Source organism: Daucus carota, chromosome 9 (genome assembly GCF_001625215.2).
Source record: "Daucus carota subsp. sativus chromosome 9, DH1 v3.0, whole genome shotgun sequence".
NCBI lineage: Eukaryota > Viridiplantae > Streptophyta > Magnoliopsida > Apiales > Apiaceae > Daucus > Daucus carota.
The window spans coordinates 31,685,912-31,707,394 of record NC_030389.2 but is presented as its reverse complement, the minus strand read 5'-3'; the positions used below and the strand labels follow the sequence as shown (position 1 = coordinate 31,707,394).

The 21,483-nt window shown below is 34.8% G+C and overlaps 1 protein-coding gene across 1 annotated transcript; it reads right to left on the bottom strand.

Annotated features, from left to right (window-relative positions):
* Nucleotides 1-2,526: 2,526 nt before the first annotated feature.
* On the bottom strand, nucleotides 2,527-6,329 carry LOC108202798 (amino acid transporter AVT6A). Its single transcript, XM_017371335.2, has 5 exons — nucleotides 5,630-6,329; nucleotides 5,345-5,497; nucleotides 3,970-4,173; nucleotides 3,149-3,614; nucleotides 2,527-3,021 (listed from the first exon to the last, which is right to left on the bottom strand). Exons 1-5 carry the CDS (start codon nucleotides 6,066-6,068, stop codon nucleotides 2,883-2,885), a joined length of 1,401 nt encoding a protein of 466 aa, XP_017226824.1. The 5' UTR covers nucleotides 6,069-6,329; the 3' UTR covers nucleotides 2,527-2,882.
* Between the last annotated feature and the right edge of the window lie 15,154 nt (nucleotides 6,330-21,483).

Below are 21,483 nucleotides of genomic sequence, written 5' to 3'. Positions count from 1 at the left end.
AAAACACTGCGAGAATTGCGTGGCTTCTTGGGACTTACGGGGTATTATCGACGTTATGTCGCCAAATACGCCCAGATTGCAGGGCCGTTGACAGACCAGCTGCGTAAGGACTGTTTCTGTTGGAATGATCAGGCCACGGTGGCTTTCAACTTGTTGAAAGAAGCTATGACAACGCCACCCGTGCTGGCCACACCAGATTTTTCTCGTGACTTCATTATTGAGACCGATGCTTCGGGCAAGGGATTGGGGGCGGTGCTGATGCAGGGCACCCGCCCGTTGGCTTATTTTAGCAAACTTCTGGGACCTAAAGCTCAGCAGAAACCAATCTACGAGAAGGAGCTAATGGCAGTCTGTCTCGCTGTTCAGAAATGGCGTCACTACCTATTAGGCCGCCATTTTATAGTTCGCACTGACCAACAAAGTCTCCGTTATCTGGCTCAACAAAAAGAAGTAGGAGGGGACTACCAGAAATGGATGACAAAGCTAATGGGATATTCTTTTGACATACAATTTAAGCCAGGTAGGAGTAATAGCGTGGCGGATGCTCTATCTCGTAAAACAACTGGGGAAGTTTGTCTGGCGTCATTGATATCTACTACTGCAGTGGACTGGCCTGAGTTACGGAATGAAATTGCACAGGACCCTTTTTTAAGTCAGATTAAGCAAGATGTGGAGACATTACAAAAGGTCCACACAGGCTTCGAGGTAGTGGATGGGAATTTACAGTACAAGGGTCGCACCGTGTTGGCCAAACAGTCGCGATTCAAAGCTCTGTTGTTACAAACGTATCACAGTTCCCCTGTGGGAGGCCATAATGGTGAAGTAAAAACATTTAAGCGTTTAGCTGGTGACTGGTTTTGGGTGGGAATCCGAACAGATGTGACAAGGTTTGTGCAGCAGTGTCAAGTTTGTCAACGTAGTAAGTGCTCTCAACAATCTCCTGCTGGGTTACTTCAACCCCTCCCTATTCCGAAGCAAGTTTGGGAAGACATCTCGTTAGATTTCATTGAGGGTCTGCCCAGTTCAAAAGGTATGGACACAATTTTGGTGGTGGTTGATAGGCTGTCTAAGTATGCCCACTTTCTGGGGTTGAAACACCCGTTCTCCGCAGCCACAGTTGCTGAGCTCTTTGTTCGTGAGGTGGTTCGATTGCACGGGTTTCCTCTGTCTATTGTCTCTGATAGAGATCGAATTTTCCTTAGCAATTTTTGGAGAGAATTGTTTAAGCTGCAAGGCACCGAACTGAAACGGAGCACTGCCTACCATCCACAAACGGATGGACAAACAGAGATTGTCAATAAAACGCTGGAAAACTATCTCCGATGTTTCACAGCAGGGCAACCTCGCAGCTGGGCTAAGTGGTTGGCGTGGGCAGAATTCTCTTATAACACCTCGCCACACTCTGCTACAGGTTTCACTCCCTTCAAGGTTGTCTATGGTCGGGACCCGCCAGCCCTGGTGCGTATTGGTAAAGGACAGTCACCTGTTAATAGCATAGAGGAGATGTTGTTTGATAGAGACGCGATCTTGGATGATTTGCAGTTTAATTTGTTGCGTGCACAACAAAGAATGAAACATTTTGCGGATCTGAAGCGCAGGGATGAAGTTTTTACAGTTGGTGATATGGTCTATCTTCGCTTACAGCCCTATCGGCAACGTTCATTGGCTAGACGGCCTTTCGAAAAATTAGCAGCACGTTTTTATGGACCGTTTGAGATTGTGGCTCGTATCGGTCAGGTGGCCTATAAACTGCTATTACCGGATACTTGCCAGTTACATCCGGTGTTTCACGTTTCTCAACTCCGTCGTGTGGTAGGGACTGCCTCGACATCTCCAACTATTCCAGAACAGTTGACAGCTGAGTTAGAACTACAGGTAGAGCCGGAGAAAATTCTGCAAGTGCGACAGATTGGGAATACAGGTCGTAGTGAAGTGCTGATTCAGTGGGTAGGGTTACCAGAGTTTGAGGCTACTTGGGAACATGTTGAGATGCTGAAGAACAGGTTTCCAGAGTTCCATCTTGAGGACAAGATGGCTGTTTGGGGGGGAGGTAATGTCATACCAGGGGTAAAACAGGCAGAGCAAGCAAAAGTTTATATAAGAAAGAAGTATAAAAGCAGTGGAGTCAACAAGGATTAGAGGTCAAGGCGAGTACAGAAAGAATAAAAGATATGTGGCTAAGATGGAGACAGCTGGCAGAAGGAAGAAGAGAACGTTAAAAGGGGAAAATAGAGCAAGAAGGGTTTTTATGCAAAGTCTGGAGTAAATTAGGGTTTGAGGAGAGGCGCTGGAACTCTCGAAGATTCCATGCAAATTGTAGTCGTTATCTTAATTCCTGTTAACAGCTGGTGCTGAGACTTTCTATTAGCAGTATTGTAATCGTATTTTGCTACTGAGTGTCTTGAGCTTTCAAATTAGGGTTGTTTAATTAAGAATATCGATCCAGTTCATCACATCTTGGTCTTTATTACGATCATTATTTTATAAAATTTCCCACCTTTTACGAAATTGACGAAAAAAGAGAAAGAAAACCAACAAACAAGTGTTCTTGATGTTTATTACAATCGTAATTTTACAAAATCTCAATCAATTCGTATATTACATGGATGTAGCAATGACATAATATTATGTGATAATTGTAAACTCATATCAATTTTAACTATTTCACACGTAGACCTTAAGAAATTCATATCAGAATTTAACTGATTCAAACAATATGTTCCGGGCAAGCATCCCAGACAGCTGACTTTTGTACAGAGTAGCGATTTTTTCCTGAAGCAGAAACTCCCCGGTTCCCAGTATGAAGCTTCTGTTGGCCATTTCATATCAGTAAATTGAGCTTCTGGTCTTGAGTTTCGCTGCGAGCTACCAAGAATTTGAGCTCATGCACGAGGAGATGGAGTTTTCTTGAAAAGTGTGTAAGCGTCGCTATATATTGCCACAGAACTTGCAAACACAGCAAGGCCAATCATGAAAGCTGACAGAAGTTTGTCCTTCGTTGTAGCTTGTCCATGTGTATCCCTGAAAGATACGAGAATCGGTTGTTAAGTTCCATGACCATATGTCTATGTATACGTATATATTTCATAATTTATTCTGTTCACATAAAACTTCTTATGTAGTAATTACTAGAATAGTAGTAACTGACCTGAGAGCAATAGATGCAGGGAAGATGAATCCAATGCACACTGCAGTTGTCGCTCCTGTGAACTGGAAAGCATCCCAAATGCTGGGAATGAAATTTGCAGCTAAAAAGACAACAGAGTTGAGTCCTATAGTAATCCAACTAAAGCGGACATTGTCTGAAAGCAAAGGTGTAGATGTGGGAAAGAGAAGGGCATCCAAATTCAAGCGGAGAGGATGAAATACAATTGGGAAGACGAGCATGAGGTGGAGAGCATAGCTGACACGAACAACATCATTGAGCTGATAACTAAATGGAACACCGAGATTCTTGTCAAAATTGGCCAGGACATCATCCAGCGTTGCATCACCAAAAAGTAGGAAACCAAAGAAACTTGTCATGATGTAAACAGTGGAACACAAAAGCAAAGAAGTCTGCACAACTGGTCTTATCAGGGAAGGGTCTTCAAGTTCACTTTCGATAGAGTGCACTGCAAATGATCAAACTTAAACTATTTAGATTGTAGTTACAACATACTCCCTTCCAATAAAAATAGATATCTATTATTTCTATTAATACCATAGTCAGTCATCATTACTAAGTTGACCTCAGCTATACATATTACTATATTATTAATTGCACAAAATCCAGTTTAAAAGATATTGTTGGGCATGTTAAAAATACTACCAATTAAGAATCCTTGAGAAAGTTAATTAAAGTAATCCTAAAGAAACCATTGTCATCGATTTTTACAATTGGAGCTGTCATAAGCAGTAAATTAACCATAATGATTAGAGATCATACACTTTCTGCTTTGGAGTGAAAAACTAGATTAATGTGCATACCATTGAAGTGGCAGATATAGGCTGTCACAAGAACAGGCACTACTGTGAAAAGTTTCCAGATAGAATTAACATCAGTAATATCAGGAAGCAACCGCGGCATAGCAATAGTGCCATCAAAGCATTTATAGACTGTAATTCCTGCGGTAATAACTAGGAAAACTATTGCCAGGGCAACTGCCAAGCCAGATGTGAAGCTCAATGAATCTGGAGAAGCAAAAATGAACCCAAATCAGCATTCTGACATGCACGGGCATGTGATATAAAAAGAAAACATTGACATATATATATATATATCAGTTTGACCATCTGCTTTATGTTATAGCCTTATAGATATTATTCTATTTGTTTTCAAGGTAAACGATTGCATTGAGATTGTACGAGTACCACAGTACTTAAGAGATTAACAAATTTAACCCAGAAAGAAAAGGTTGCATTATCTTAAGCCAAAATATAATATAGGCCTCACATCTCAAACAGTAACCAAAATTATTGAAACTGAAAGTACTCTCGAAGTGATCAATTCACATTATTCTAATTAAAATACGCTCAAACCCAAAAAGCAAGGATACAGGTACGGGATTGCGTAGTACTGAAATACACGAATTCGACAAATATAATAATACAGGGATTCAGGTGCATGAAAGACAGTTCACATAAATATCATTATATACTACATATCAATGTTGATATAACATATTAACAGAACTACAAAATTTATGCAAATTGAAGCATAAATCTTAATCGTCCAAGTCATAAAGATATATGTTTCAAAGTTAGTTATGCAAAAGGTAATACAAACTTTAATCCTTTTTTATATGCTAAATAATATCAATGATTTACTTTTGTGAAAGTAGCTACTTGTGTTCGGTGGAAACTGTGAAAGTAGATACTTAACAACAATTTTAAGTATGATTTTTGAAAAGAAAATTTAAAATTAGGAATTCTGCAAGTATCCTGGTGTCCTATACAGGGACACACGTCCAGATATCCAACACAGGGTACATGGGGACATAAGTATCCCTGCTTTCTAGGCTTGAACTAATCCCTAAATGTAGAAAAGCCATCACCTTTACCAGCTATTAGGAAATTAGCGGACACCAAGTTTGTCACTGCATCATTGCAGTTGCAGGATCTCCCCTCGTCCTCTATGCCATCAGACAACAGGTCTATGTTTCTTTTCCAGACATATAGCATTTGAAAGGAGCATTTATGTTAAGACAGTAATACTCTAGATTGGTATATCATCTATGCATATTGCATACTTGATTCTTCAAATGATCGCATCAAATGGAAGTAATTAATCAGTGCGAGTACCATACTATAAACAATGTGACCAATGAGTACGATAACAAAATAGATACAAGTCAAAACATACCGATCCTTTTAAAGGATGTTAATGGAGCAAGTACACAGATTGTTGATACAACTAGAATACAAAAGCGGCCAGTCCACCATTGTTCCCCAAACCATCCTTCCAACACACCAGCATGGTGAATCCCACTAGCAGATGTACCAGATAAAACATCACCTTTTCCACCAAAAAAATACACAAAACAACAAAAATCATCAAATTAACACACATGAAAACACTTCATAAATCACACAAACACACCCTTAACAAAAATCAATAAACACAAAAAAGCAAATTCACTTCAATTACCAATAATAATCATGTAAACAATAAGCACACCAACATTATTTATCACCACAAACCCTTCCAACATTTTCTTGCCAACATTCCCAAAAGCATCATGCATAATACTCCCATAAGAAGAAGAATGCCTCCCAAATTTCAACAACATACTAATAGAAGCCTCAGTCAAAAAGGCCACAAACAAAATACTAACAATCCCAAGCCCAAGTCCCAGCACTTTCATAGTAGCAGGAAGAGCCATGACACCAGCTCCAATAATAGTAGTAGACAGATTCATCACTCCACCAGTAAATGAAGCTCCATCAAAATCACCATGCCCATGTTTCTTAGGCAAGAGGTGAGTTTTCTCATTGACACTCACATCTTTCTTGGCTTTCCTTGATGAGCTTGATGAGTTCTTGGTGGATTGTTTCTTCTTTGCATGATTTTCAGCCTTGATTGTCATTGTTTCTGCAAATCTTGAAAAGGGTCACAAGGGGTTTGTATAAAGATGATGTCTTTTGGAAGATTATGGGCAAACACAAGATTCAAGAAATAGGTGGGGGGTAGGGGGGTAGGGGGGTGTCAGCGTTCTTATCAGGAATGGAGAATATAAGGCTCTTGAAAAGGTGAACAGGCAGAGAAAGCTTCAAATAATTGTCGTGTTACTGTAATGTTTGTGCTAGGAAAGTACAAGCCAAAACAAAATTTGATTGTTGACTGGGACTCCTGTGACTCCTATTAATGGTGGGCTAACGTTTTCTAGTTTCCTCTATTTTGCTTTTTACGTGTGGTTTGTGTCAGAATATCAACTGTGTTAGATATTTTTTTATGTGTATGTTCTATTTACAAACGTGCTACTTATCACATTTTTGGATATATGGAGTTATTCGACTGAATCGGGAATTTTCAGAATCATGTTACAAATCAATATACTTATATAAAGGAGAAGCGAGCGGCGTGTAGGTGGCGCCTCTCACATCGTCTGGTTCTATTTTTCTAATTTTCTGGAATTTTCGGATGAAAAATATCAAAAATTAAAACTACCTTTGAGAATCTGATTTTGTTTCAGTTTATTTATGGAATATAGCAACTTGAAAGTTTTAATTTGATTTTGTTTCTATATAAAGGAGAAGAGAGAGGCGTGTAGGTGGCGCCTCTCACATCGCTCCGTTCTATTTTTCTAATTTTCTAATTTTCTGGATTTTTCGGATGAAAAATATCAAAAATTAGAATTACCTTTTTAGTTTCGGATATATTAGAAGCAAGTTTCTGAATCTGATTTTGTTTCAGACTATTTATAGAATATATCAGCTTGAAAGTTTTAATCTGATTTTGTTTCAAATTATTTAATTATGGGAAAGAGTAGCACACAAGTCTCTATGTACCTATAAAACCCCCTATAAGTTGTAGGATTTTGGATCATCTAAACACAACTTTCTCTCTCAATACCACAACCCTAACTCTCTCTGGTGATAGTTCTCTTGCTCGATTTCTAACTCGGTGGTGTCGTTTTTCTGCAACGATAAGTGAATGCTGTTTATACAGTAGTAAAAAAATAAAAGTTGTTGCAAGCAAAGATAGTTATATACCGCTATGTGGGAGTCAACAAATCCAAACACGGGAGAAGAATATAGTCTTGACATGATATTGATGAATGATATCAATAAATTAACTATTAGTGATGTATGTTTGTTGGTTGTTCTTTTATAATATTTGTTTTGTTCATTGGACATGTTTGTTGTTGTTAATTTTTATATGATTACTTTGTACACAGGAAAAAATTATTCATGTATTATCTGTTTGCTCCGTTTAAGCAACTTTTAAGTGGAGATGCTCATACAGTATTGAAAAATAAAGATTGTTACAAGCAAGAGTAGTTATAGACCGCTATCTCACGGATTTATATTAGATGTTTTTGTGCACAATCAATCCAAAAAATTGGAGGAAGGAATCAATATACTTATATAAAGGAGAAGCGAGCGGCGTGTAGGTGGCGCCTCTCACATCGTCTGGTTCTATTTTTCTAATTTTCTGGAATTTTCGGATGAAAAATATCAAAAATTAAAACTACCTTTGAGAATCTGATTTTGTTTCAGTTTATTTATGGAATATAGCAACTTGAAAGTTTTAATTTGATTTTGTTTCTATATAAAGGAGAAGAGAGAGGCGTGTAGGTGGCGCCTCTCACATCGCTCCGTTCTATTTTTCTAATTTTCTAATTTTCTGGATTTTTCGGATGAAAAATATCAAAAATTAGAATTACCTTTTTAGTTTCGGATATATTAGAAGCAAGTTTCTGAATCTGATTTTGTTTCAGACTATTTATAGAATATATCAGCTTGAAAGTTTTAATCTGATTTTGTTTCAAATTATTTAATTATGGGAAAGAGTAGCACACAAGTCTCTATGTACCTATAAAAACCCCTATAAGTTGTAGGATTTTGGATCATCTAAACACAACTTTCTCTCTCAATACCACAACCCTAACTCTCTCTGGTGATAATAGTTCTCTTGCTCGATTTCTAACTCGGTGGTGTCGTTTTTCTGCAACGATAAGTGAATGCTGTTTATACAGTAGTAAAAAAATAAAAGTTGTTGCAAGCAAAGATAGTTATATACCGCTATGTGGGAGTCAACAAATCCAAACACGGGAGAAGAATATAGTCTTGACATGATATTGATGAATGATATCAATAAATTAACTATTAGCGATGTATGTTTGTTGGTTATTCTTTTATAATATTTGTTTTGTTCATTGGACATGTTTGTTGTTGTTAATTTTTATATGATTACTTTGTACACAGGAAAAAATTATTCATGTATTATCTGTTTGCTCCGTTTAAGCAACTTTTAAGTGGAGATGCTCATACAGTATTGAAAAATAAAGATTGTTACAAGCAAGAGTAGTTATAGACCGCTATCTCACGGATTTATATTAGATGTTTTTATGCACAATCAATCCAAAAAATTGGAGGAAGGTGACAATGTAAGAACATGATTACTTTTTTTAAAAAAACCACAAATAAAATTAAGATTCGTCGTGTTTTAAATTGTTAATTACGTGTAGAAATTTATTTTCGTTTTTCCAACATGAATTATAGTCCAATTTTGCAATTTTATATATTAGTATCGGTATTACATCAAGATTTTTATAATATAAAATTTATCTTATCTTACAAATATTAATTTTTAATCACTAGTATACTTTTTATAGATAGCCACAAAATTATAGCATTATACAAATATTATTATTGAATCATTAATATAATTTTTATAGGCCGCCGCAACGCGCGGCTTCTCAACTAGTTTTAATTTATAGCAGCATTCTATAGGTTAAATATGAAAAGTGAATACATATTCTGCTAGTTTACAATTTAAGTTCGAGTAAAATTTTATATTATATTATACTAATTTCGTATCACAGATTCTCTCTATGAAGGACATAACGCACCTTGACATCTTTTAGAAAAACTGCTAACCTTTACGTCAGATATGGATATTAGCAACGTACATACGTTAACAATATAACCTTACAAAATAATAATTAATAATCTTTTCTAATTTTTAATAAATTTTGGAAAAATAATTCTCTCTATCCCACTTTTCTTATCTATATGTTGAAATCCTCTTTTTATTCAATTTTAGTAAAAACTAAGATGTATGTCCAAAAATTGTATTACTTTTTCAGAAAATATAATAAATTTAACATGTAATTTACTATATTAATTTAATATGGACGATATTGGAAATATAAAATAAAAAAAATGAGATAAATAGAGTAATTTACCGAATAACCCCCAAAAGTCGGAGGACGGTGGCTGTACCCTCTCTGTTTAGTTAGAATGGTCTGAAATAAACCGAGGCCGGTAGCCACCATTGTTGCCGAAAGAAAATTTGTCCAGGCAAATATAAAATAATTGCATACGTCAGTTTGCAATATAAAAAAAGAGTTCTCGACATAGAAGAAAAGAATATGAGTAATATATTAGCTGGAATTATTGGTGTTCAATTTAAAACAGAATTAAAAATATTCAAAGTTAGGCCTATTCAAAATATATAATTCAAATCGTGTGGTAGAAAATTGCTAGGCCCTTTGAGTGACGATGACATTTTCGTGTATTCCACTCATTAGTTTATGTTAATGTTAATAATGGGTAATCGTGTCGTGTTAACTTATAAGTGGCTGTTCATACATCATTATTGAATTTAAACATAGTTATAAATGTGGTTACAAACAAACCATTGTCTACTAATCAAGCACACAAAAAAGTAAGGCTCTGTAATTTTGAACATATGAACAGCAGTGACTCCCTAGTTACTCTCGGTCTGTTTAAGTAATTTTGGCTTTTCCGAGTTTAAGTAATTTTCGATTTTTAATCTAAAAATGAAGTTTATTTAAAAGTAGATGAAAGGATATCTTCGATATTAATTTATTTTGGTATTTATAAATAAACGTAAAATTTAAATCACCTAGTAATCCTCCCAATAGGATCATTAATTTGCATGATTATCCTTAAGTGGAAAAGTTATCTCTAGCAAATCATTTGAAAAATCATCTTATATTTCTTCGTATCAAAATACCTATTTTTAAGAAACATATTTTCACGCAATATTCATGCTGTGGGATATCGCCAATCTACGATATTTCCCTATTCTCATATTGCAAAATTAAACTCGCATGAAGATCGAAAAAGGATTATCAAGATTTGATATTCTTTAGAACCCTCATGTAACATTATTTTTTAAATCTCTTAATTAAAGTAATTTATTCCCTGATTTGTCAGATTTCTATTTTACGGGATAAATTATCTTTAATTGGTCAAAAATAAATCTTTCATTCCAAAAATTGTTTTCTATCCAAAAGGAAGATTTACTCTATCAAAACATTAATATTTGGATGGTCAAATATTAATATCCATTTTTCTGAATTCCTTAAATATTTTCTCCAAGGTCTCTTAAATTATTCATTTTTCGGAGAAAAATATTTTAATACTTAGAATGCACTTTAAAATTGTCAAAACCATGATTTATCATGAATCATATTATTCTAAGTATTTTGGTATCAAAAATTAGTCAAGGGTCTACTCGTTTTGACCAAATACTAATTTTCTCGGTTTACGTATATTTCCTTATTTATCGAAGGAAATTATTTTAAATACTCAAAATATTTCCATAACACTCCAAACTATTTTATTCTCAAGGAAATATATTTGTAGTATTTATTCAAGTCAAAATTCTAGCCAAAAACGTTTTACAGGATTTATGTATTTTATTCATACCCGAAAACCGGTTTTTATCGTTTTAATTCCGGATAAAATACTTCCACTTGCTAGAATGACTTGAAACTTTGGGGATGTCATTTTTATGATGTGATGTATGTTAGGTAAAAGTTTCGTGATTTTTGGAGAATGTTTGTCGGGGTGTGTTTCCGAACGGTTGACCCGAGAAGCTTTGACTGAGCGTTTGACCTAGGAGACTTTGACCAAAAATTACCAAACTTCACAGATTTCCATTTTCCAATATTTAGAAAATTGTCATATTTTTTGTTGGATTTATTGGAGATGTTTAGAAATAAGCTAGTTTTAATTAACGATACTTAATCGTTAATTAATAGTTAATTGGGTTGCATTGGGGTGTGTGCCTTATCCTCTTCCAAGCAATAAGTGCTGAGATAAGGAGTCACATGTTGGTTGTCAAGTTGCTAGGCTAGTGGACAAGAACAATGTAGTCATCCCTTACATCACCTACCCATTTACATCATCCCTTACATCACCTTCCACTACCCACTACCCCAAAATTTCCCTATAAATACCACCCCATCCCCATTCATTTTCTACACAAGCTAAAGAGCTAATTAGTTGCTGGGAATTTTAGAAGTATTCTCTCTTTCATCTCTACAAACACTCTCTACAAATACTTCTTCTCTAAAACCTCTTTTCTTATACATATATATTCATATATACAAGGTTTTAGTTATATAAGCTTAGTTCAACCAACCAAGCTCTCTCCCAACCCAACTAGCTCAACCACTAATACTTTAGGCCTCCCGTAGGGCTACCCAAGTTCCGCCACTAAGCCAAAATCCGGCCGAACCTCCGGCGAATTTTTTTCCGGCGAACTTTCCGATCGTTTTTGTAAGTGGTTATTATTTTAGCTTCGATCCGAGTCTTAACCGACCATTATATATACAAGAGCTCATTATTCTCGATCTATTCATCTTAAGCTCTTCATCTTATATCTCTTATAAAAGAGATTTCTTATTTCGAATTAAATTCAAACACGAACTAACAAAGTCGTGTTATTCGAAATATAAATATATATACACGAACTATAGATTCGGTGTATATTTAAACGAACTAAGATTCGTTACATTTGAGTTATATACATAAACAAAGTTTATATCTTTCGAATATACTCAAATATATTTTGATACAAACGAACTACGATTTGTATCTTCTTACGAACTAAAGATTCGTAATAAATCTCGAAAACGAGATTAATATTTGACGACGGTCAAAATCAATTTTATTAAGCTTGATTCTATTCCCAACTATCATCGTATTGTTCCGTGGGAAGAAAATCTAAAAAGCTTACTTTAACTCTTTAACTTTACCTAGCACTAACATAGCCAACTAACTTATTTACTTTCCGCTATTTACTTTCTGCACCTTATTGTTATTATTTATTGTTGTTATAATTGCGGATTCTAGTTTGGCTATTTCATTATATTGTGCTAAAGTTAAAGAAAGACTACACTCTCTCTCTCCGCACTAAATCGATTATATCTAGTCTAAAAAGACTATATCAAGAGAAGAGTTGTATTAAGAAGAGTCCATAGCCAAAAGAGCTATATCAAAAGACTCTCTTAAATCCGTACTTTGAAAATAGACGTATATTCGAAGTAATATATACTTAGTCAAAAAGACAAGTATTATACAAGTCTTAAGCGAGATTAAAGCTTTTAAGACTTTTATTACTCCAACTATATACTCATCTTTAGTATTGGAGTAAAACATCAAGTATACTTAAATCTTTCTAAATCATTCGGAAAGTATACTTTAAATATATATATCATCAACATATATATATATATACACTATCGCCTAGTTGTGTCTAGTCCAAAACCCTTTTTATAAACAAGGATTATTTGTCGTAGATATTGTTTTCTAAGTTTTGCAGTGAGGTGAAGTGAAGTGAGGTGATCTTCGTTCTAAGACCCAAGTCCTAGACGAGCTAACGGGGAGTTAGTCGTCTTTGCACCGTGAGGAAGAGGAAAGACCCAAGACCTAAGACCTAAGATCCAAGACCCGCAAAAGTTTAGAAGTTCAAAGACTACACCCGGAGTACAACGACTTTGAGGAGGTGACGGGGAGTTACGCTCCAAGACGAGTCTTGTAAGTTTACATTTATAGTGAGGAGGTAACGGGAAGTTACGCTCCAAGATATATATTTGTAAAGGCTTCTCCGCCTACTGTAAAGGAGTTTCTTTATAGTAGAGAAAATCTCGAGTCCGGGGAGGAGCTCGGGGACTGGAGTAGGGGTGAGTGGACTCCAATTGTTGAGTTAGCCACCGCGAACCAGGATAAAATCTCGTGTGTCGTATTACTCTTACATTGCTTCCGCACACATAAACTGCCTATACTCTCGATAAAAGCTATTCAAAAGGGGGATAAATTTTATTACACCACATCAATTTTTAAATTGGTGATTAAGCTATTCAACCCCCCCTTCTAGCTTAAATTACACTCTATCGGGACCTAACAATTGGCATCAGAGCAGTTGCTTTTAAAAAGTGCTGTTTGAATTTCAAGCACAAAGAAAAGTAGATCCGATATGGCTTATATAAATGCTATCGGTTGTAGTGAAGGTCTCTCAAATTCTAGACCTCCTCTATTTGATGGCACAAACTTTGCTACTTGGAAAACGAGATTTAGAATATATGCAAGATCTCAAGGAGTCAAAGTTTGGATGGCCATAGAAGATGGTACTATTATACCGACTAAAATAGTCGACGATACCATCATCGAAAAGAAAGTAAGTGAATACACTCACGAAGAAGAAGATAGAATGAATATTGCCGCAAAAGCGGAAATGGTTCTCACAAGTGCACTTGCGGAAAAAGAATATAAACGAGTAAACAATTGCAAGTCGGCACAAGAAATGTGGAACAAATTAGTAGTAACCTATGAAGGTACTACCGACATAAAAGATTCTCGAATGGACACATTGATCCAAGAATACGAGAACTTTAAACTCCAAGATGGAGAAAATATCATCGATATGGAAACAAGATTTACTCGAATAATCGATGAACTATCTCAACTCGGAAAGAACTATACACAAAATGAAAAGAATCGTAGAGTTCTTAAATCTCTACCTCCGAGTTGGAAAGTGAAAGTCACTACTATTAAAGAGATGCATAATCTCAATGACTATCACATTGATAACTTATTCGGAAACCTTCGTGCTTACGAAGAAGATAATATTCCGGATGTTGTCGTTCCTAAAGTGGAAGACAAGAAGAAAAATATGGCACTAAAGGCTATATTAATTGACGAAGATGAAAATGATGAAGTATTAAATGAAGAACTTCAAAATCTCGATGAAAGCGAAATCGCTTTACTCACGAGACAACTTCGTCGTGTGCTTCAAAGCAAAGCACAAAGGTATGGAAAAGGCTTCCTAAAATCGAATAATCAACAAAGAGTATTTAACTCTAATGGAAGGCCTAATTACTCTCAAAATTATTCTCCAAACTACAAGAGTAATTTTCCTACCAACTCGGGCTATAACAAAGGCAAAGCCAATCAAAGCCCAAATGGTTATAATACCAATAATTACACTCCTCCAAAACAAAAAGAACAAACTCCGGAGGAAACACAAGAAGTGTGTTTCGAGTGTAAACAACCGGGTCACTATAAACGAGAATGTCCTAAACTTTCTAAAGGAAGGATTCTCGTGGCCGAAAACGGTTGGGATTTAAGTGAAGATGAGGAACCTCCCGAAACAAGTGAAGAAGTGGTTAATCTATGTTTGATGGCAATTGAAGATGCTTCTACATCAACGGATCCTTCCACTACTAACCAAGAGGTAAGTATTTCTTCACCAACTTTAGTTGATATTCCTCTTCTTAAACTCTCTAGTTTAAATTTGTCAAAAATGGAAAAGGATGAATTGATCAAGGTGCTAGTTGAAATGAATACTCGATATGATTATCTTGATCAATTATTTTTATCTACTTGGTCCGAGAAAGAAAAACTTGAAGATTTATATCAAACTCAACAAAAAGAGTTTTCTCGGATAAAGGAATCAAAAATTAAACTTGAAGAAGAAATGGTATCTCTTCAAGATTCCTTTAATCTTGATAACAACAAAACCAAGAATGAAATTACAAAGTTGGAAATTGAAAATATTTCCTTGTTGTTGCAAACAAAAGAAATGGAAGATGAGAAGCTTAAATTAAATGAAAACATTGGAAAGCTTCATGTTGATTTACTAAATCTTAAAATATTAAATGAGTCAATGACTCAAGAAAAATCAACTACGAGTTATCAAAAAGATAAACTCGAAAAAGAATTTGCTCATATCCTTGAAGTAAAAGAAAAAGAGTTCAAAATAGAAACTCAACAACTCAAGGATGCTCATTCCAACATCTTAGCACAATATATAGATCAAGAAAGAATTCTTAATGCTAAGATTGATGCCTTAATTAATGATAAAGAAGATCTTGAACGAACGATTCAAAGATTTACCAAAGGCAATGAAATGTTGGATAAAATGGTGCATTCAAAAATATCCTACAACCGTGAAGGATTGGGATATGATAAAAATGCTCAAAGAAAGAGCAATGTTCAACCAAAAGTACAACCCTCAAGAATGGCTTCTAAATCACCTATGCTTAAATGCTCATATTGCAACAAAAATGGACATGAAGTTCAAAGTTGCAAATTCAAGAGTGGTGAATTTAAGGGGAAGCATATATGGGTTCGTAAAGGGTCAAATCAATACCCCAAGGTTGAAAAACATGTACCATACAACAAAGTTGTAAATGAGCAAAGGCAACCAAGATTTAGTTATCATCAACAATCTATTCCGTTTCAAAGAAGAAACACACGAAACAAGACCTTCTCTAATGGTCAAACTTCCAAAAATTATCATGTACCAAGTTATGATTTCTATTCTCAAAATACAATGCATTATCCAAGTAATAGAAATCATGTGTATCAATATGAAAACTCTCAAAGATATAATTCGAGAGATACACGGTATTATGATAACTCAAGGTATCAAAGTAGGAACAATGCACCTCAAAATTATTATGTTTCAAGAAATGTGTTGCCTACTTCTAATCCTTATCTTTATTATGAAGTACTAACCCCAGGACCCTCAAGACAAAAGGGTACCTATAAATATACTTGATTTATCTTGTAGGAATCCTTTGTTGCTAAGCAAAACATGTGGTACCTCGATAGTGGATGTTCAAGGCATATGACCGGTAACAAGTCTCTCTTGAATGAAATTAAAAAGGTAACCGCTGGAGTCGTCACTTTTGGAGATAGCAGCAAAGGTAATATTATTGGCATTGGAAATATAGGAAATGAACATTTTAAAATTGCCAATGTACAATTAGTTACGGGATTGAAATACAATCTCCTCTCGATAAGTCAACTATGTGACAATGGCTACAAGGTAATTTTCTATCCATCACATTGCTCAATTCTAAATAAGGATGGAAAATTAGTGCTTACATGTCCTCGTAGCAAAAATGTCTACACTTGCGATATTAGCAAACATAATAATGTGTGCCTAATCACTACACAAGATGACCCATGGCTATGGCATCGAAGATTAGGACATGCTAATATGAAGTTGATTAAAACTATATCAACAAATGATCGTGTTCGAGGTATACCAAAATTGAACTATCAAAAAGATCATACTTGTGAGGCTTGTGAAATTGGCAAGCAAATAAGGGCATCTCACAAAGCTAAATTCATGGTATCAACCTCTAGACCTCTCGAGCTATTACATATGGACTTAATTGGTCCAGTGCCCATACAAAGTCTCGGAGGATGTTCTTATACTTTGGTAATTGTTGATGACTTTTCACGTTATACGTGGACGGAATTTTTCAAAGCCAAAAGTGATGCTTTTGAGTCCTTCTCGTCATTATGCAAAAAGATTCAAAATCAACAAAATAATACCATTGTTTATATAAGAACCGATCATGGTAAAGAATTTGAAAATTCTAACTTCACTCAGTTTTGTGAAGAAAATGGTATTACTCATAATTTTTCCGCTCCATATACACCTCAATCAAATGGAGTTGTTGAAAGGAAAAATAGAACATTACAAGAAATGGCAAACACGATGCTTAATGAGTATCGTCGTCCTAAGTATTTTTGAGCCGAAGCTATGTCAACGGCTTGCCATATACTAAATAGAGTTTTACTAAGACCAATTACACAAAAGACTCCATATGAGCTTTATTATGGTAAAACTCCAAAACTTAGTTACTTTAGAGTTTTTGGATGCAAATGTTTTATTCTAAACTCTAAAGATTACCTTACAAAATTTGATCCTAAATCAAGCGAAGGTATATTTCTCGGTTATTCCACAAATAGTAAGGCTTACCGAGTATTCAATCTCAAAACTCTTGTGGTGGAAGAATCTATGAATGTTGCATTTGACGAAACAAAACCACCCTCGAAGTATATTGATCTTGTTGACAAAGAAGATGCACAACAAGATGGGATTGAAGATATTATTCGACAATTCGAAAATATGGAAGTCGGGAATACCCCTCAAAATAATCCATTAGAATTGTTAAATACGGAAGATGAACTTCCTAAAGAAATTCCTACTATACGAAGTCATCCTTTAGATAACGTATTGGGTGATTTAAGTAAAGGAGTTCAAACGAGGTCACAAGTACAAAATGTTGTGAATCATCTTAGTTTTCTATCACAAATAGAACCTAAGACCGCTAAAGAGGCTTTACTTGACGAGGATTGGATCTCTGCAATGCAAGATGAATTAAACCAATTTACTCGAAGTAAAGTATGGGAACTCGTTCCAAAACCCGATGATACATCCATAATTGGAACAAAATGGGTTTTTAGAAATAAATTAGATGAAAATGGAACGGTTGTTCGAAATAAAGCAAGATTAGTTGCTCAAGGATATACTCAAATGGAAGGAATAGACTTCGATGAAACCTATGCTCCTGTAGCACGAATTGAATCAATTCGAATGCTGTTAGCATTTGCTTGTCATAAAGGTTTCAAAGTATATCAAATGGATGTTAAATCCGCCTTCTTAAACGGGATTCTCGAAGAAGAAGTTTATGTAAAACAACCTCCCGGTTTTGAAGATCCTATTAATCCGGAATACGTATATAAATTACATAAAGCTCTATACGGATTAAAACAAGCTCCAAGAGCTTGGTATGAAAGGTTAAGCAAGTTCCTTCTAGAAAATAAATTTAAAATGGGAACTGCCGATAAAACCTTATTTACGAGACAAGAAAAGGACGATATATTACTTGTCCAAATATACGTAGATGATATCATTTTTGGATCAACAAATGATAATCTCTGCAAGGAATTCTCTGAACATATGAGTAAGGAATTCGAAATGAGTATGATGGGAGAATTAAATTTCTTTTTAGGTTTGCAAATTAAGCAATCCAATGAGGGCATTCATATTTCACAATCAAAGTATTGTAAAGAAATGCTCAAGAAATTTGAAATGGAAAATGCTAAACCCATTTCAACTCCCATGTCACTCTCGGATAAATTAACGGAAGATCCTAAAGGAATACCCGTTGACACTAAGAAATATCGTGGTATGATCGGAAGTTTATTATATATTACCGCTAGCCGACCCGATATTCAATATAGTGTTTGCAAATGTGCAAGATTCCAAGTGGCCCCTAAGGAATCACATTTATCCGCTGTAAAAAGAATATTAAGATATTTAAAGGGCACTGTTGATCTAGGCCTTTGGTATCCAAAAGGCGTACCATTTAATCTAGTATGCTATTCTGATTCTGATTATGCCGGACATTTAGTAGACAGAAAAAGCACTAGTGGTACGTGTCAATTTCTCGGTGGATGCCTAGTTTCGTGGTTTTCAAAGAAACAAAATTCCGTATCTATTTCAACCACTGAAGCTGAATATATAGCTGCCGCAAAATGTTGTGCTCAAATTTTATGGATGAAACAAACATTGGCAGACTATAATATTAAATTTGATGTCATATCAATATTATGTGACAACACGAGCGCTATTGATTTAAGTAAAAATCCCGTGTTGCATTCACGATCCAAACACATAGATATACGACATCATTTTCTACGTGATCATGTCAATAAAGGCGACATAAAAATGACTCATATTGAAACTGAGTTCAATATTGCTGACATTTTCACTAAGCCGTTAAGTTCCGAAAGATTTGCCAAATTACGTTTGGATTTAGGAATGTTGGAACCGGCTAAATAATATTTTGGCATGCTCATTATAAAATAATAAATGAGTGCTACTTATTATTTTAGTTATTTCATGTACTTTAAATATCATTTTTAATTCGGTTCTCTCAAGTATACTCTAAAAATTCAGATTTGTCAATAAAGAAATTTATTGATCGGATTTTTCTGAGTCAAAATTTGGGAGTTCATAATTGATTATTATATTTATTGTACAAGCAAATATTGATGAGCTATCAGAAATATTTGTGAAATTTCTAAATATGAGAGTCATTCATAAATTATCATGCCAAAATAAATTACTATAATTATTCAAATATTTATCCCATAATAATATTCAAAGAAGTTATCTAAGTAATGGGAAATATTGTATTAAAATATTCTATGAAATTTGGAATATTAAATTTGGAACTATTCTATTTTACAAAATTGTCCAACAAAGCTATAATATTAAAATATTCAGTTTTGGACAAAATTGTAATAAATTCCAAATATCATTATTATATGTCAAAAAGAGTCCAAACATTTTAAAATACTCAAAATTATCCAAATCGTATTTTAAATTGTTTTTCTGAATTTTGGGTAATTTTGTTTGATTTTTAAAATTATTTTTCGAATATTTAAGTATTTATTTTGAAAAACAGAAAAATCAAAAACTGTTTTTTATTTTTAAAATGTTATTTTCGGGTCAAGACCCGCGGATCCAACCCGACCCGGCTGAAATCCCTAAGATCTTGACCGTTCGTTTTATTCAGGATCTAATCTCAGCCGTACGTTATGTTAATATATAAACTCATAAAATATTTTTATAATTCATTTTACAGCCGCAGCTGTTTCTCGACATCTCTCTCGTCTTTCTCGTCTCCTTCGATTCTTCTCTGAAAACCCTAGCTAGTTTCGGCCGATTTCTTTCAAATTTTTCACCGGAATCGCTAATTTCTTGCTTAAAACACTACACACTCAGATTCTCTCTTTAGTTTTAGGGCGAATCATAGTCGCATGGCGGGTTTGGTACAGAAATCTTGATTTCTGTCTGAAATCGAGCATTCGACTAATGAATGCTGCGATATGACACGAAATCGACAGCTATACATCGATTAGATGTAGTGCATTGCGATTTTGAGTTGATTTTCGAAAAGCCCTAATTAGGGTTCTTGAGATTTTCGAAACCCTAACTCAAATCGGCATGTATTAGACCTAATTGATGGTTTATCTAACGATTTTATGCAGGGTTAAAGCATTTTAATTCGATTTGGAGTCCAAATCGATTTAGGGTTCATGGCGGCTAATTGATTTCGGTGTTTAAATCGCTCAAATCGGTGACAGCAGCCTCCGATTTATGGATTCTGGTAAGTCTCGAGTCGATTCAAGGCCTCGAGCTCAGGTATTTACGAAACCCTAAAGCTCCATTTTTGTTCCCTTACTCACATTCGGTGTCGAGTGTTTGCAGGTGATGTGAAGCTAAAAAGAAGTGGAAATGAAGAAGAGAGCAGCTGGATTGAAGGCAGGAATGCGTTCTGTATTGTACTATATGTACATGTGTTGCGAAGGTAAGTCCCCAAGAGGCTTCGATGCCTTGGGGCTAGCTAGGTATGATTCGAAAACTCTAGTATTTATATAATAAAGTTATAGTTTGAATGAGGAGGATGGGATTTGTTGGCCCATTGGTGGCTGTTGGATTGTTGGATTGTTGGTTTGTTGGACTGTTGGTGGCTGTTGGATTTGTTGCTTATTTGATGGATTTTATTTTGATGTTCTGTGATTTTTGTGTTCGACTAATTGAATATATTTGTTATCTGGCTCGAATTTGACTGCTGGTTTTGACTGTTGAAATTTGAAGTTTAGTTAATCATGTACTGTGGTAACATTTTGATGAAATTTAATATCTTGTTAGTTTTAAAATTGTTAAAATTGGGTTTTATGCTAAAATTTGATTTGATGTTATAAGAAAATTGAATTTTCTTAAAATTTGGACTTAACTGCCTTATTTGATTAAATGTGATCATTGTTAATTTACATTAAGCTTTAAGTCAGTTTAGTTAACTTAGTTTAAGTCTTAAAAGTGGTGCTTAGACTGCTAAAGTTTTAGGTTTATGACCTTAAGATGGATTTGTCAATTATTCTTGTCACTGTAAACTGGATTAATGGTATTTGTTAAAACAGAGTAGTAAGGTCTGGTGAAACTGGTTTTGTAGAAGAAGTTGTGTTTAATTTGACTTGTCTCTCCACTAAGTGATTAAAATATTAATAAAACTAAACTTTTCTGATTATATCATGTGATACCTGCTGAACTTGTCCCCTGCACTGCATATACTTGAGTATTTGCCAACATGTACTTAGTCTTGTAAGAATAAAATAATAAAGTCAAAGCTGTGAGGTGTCATCTATTGC

Bases quoted from the DNA above. Each gene is read 5' to 3' on its own strand.
- LOC108202798 (XM_017371335.2), bottom strand. From the start codon at position 6,068: ATGACAATCAAGGCTGAAAATCATGCAAAGAAGAAACAATCCACCAAG. The intron at 5,498-5,629 runs GTAATTGAAGTG...TTGGTGGAAAAG, and splicing joins TGTTTACATGATTATTATTG to GTGATGTTTTATCTGGTACA. The intron at 4,174-5,344 runs GTATGTTTTGAC...TTGCTTCTCCAG, and splicing joins AACATCCTTTAAAAGGATCG to ATTCATTGAGCTTCACATCT.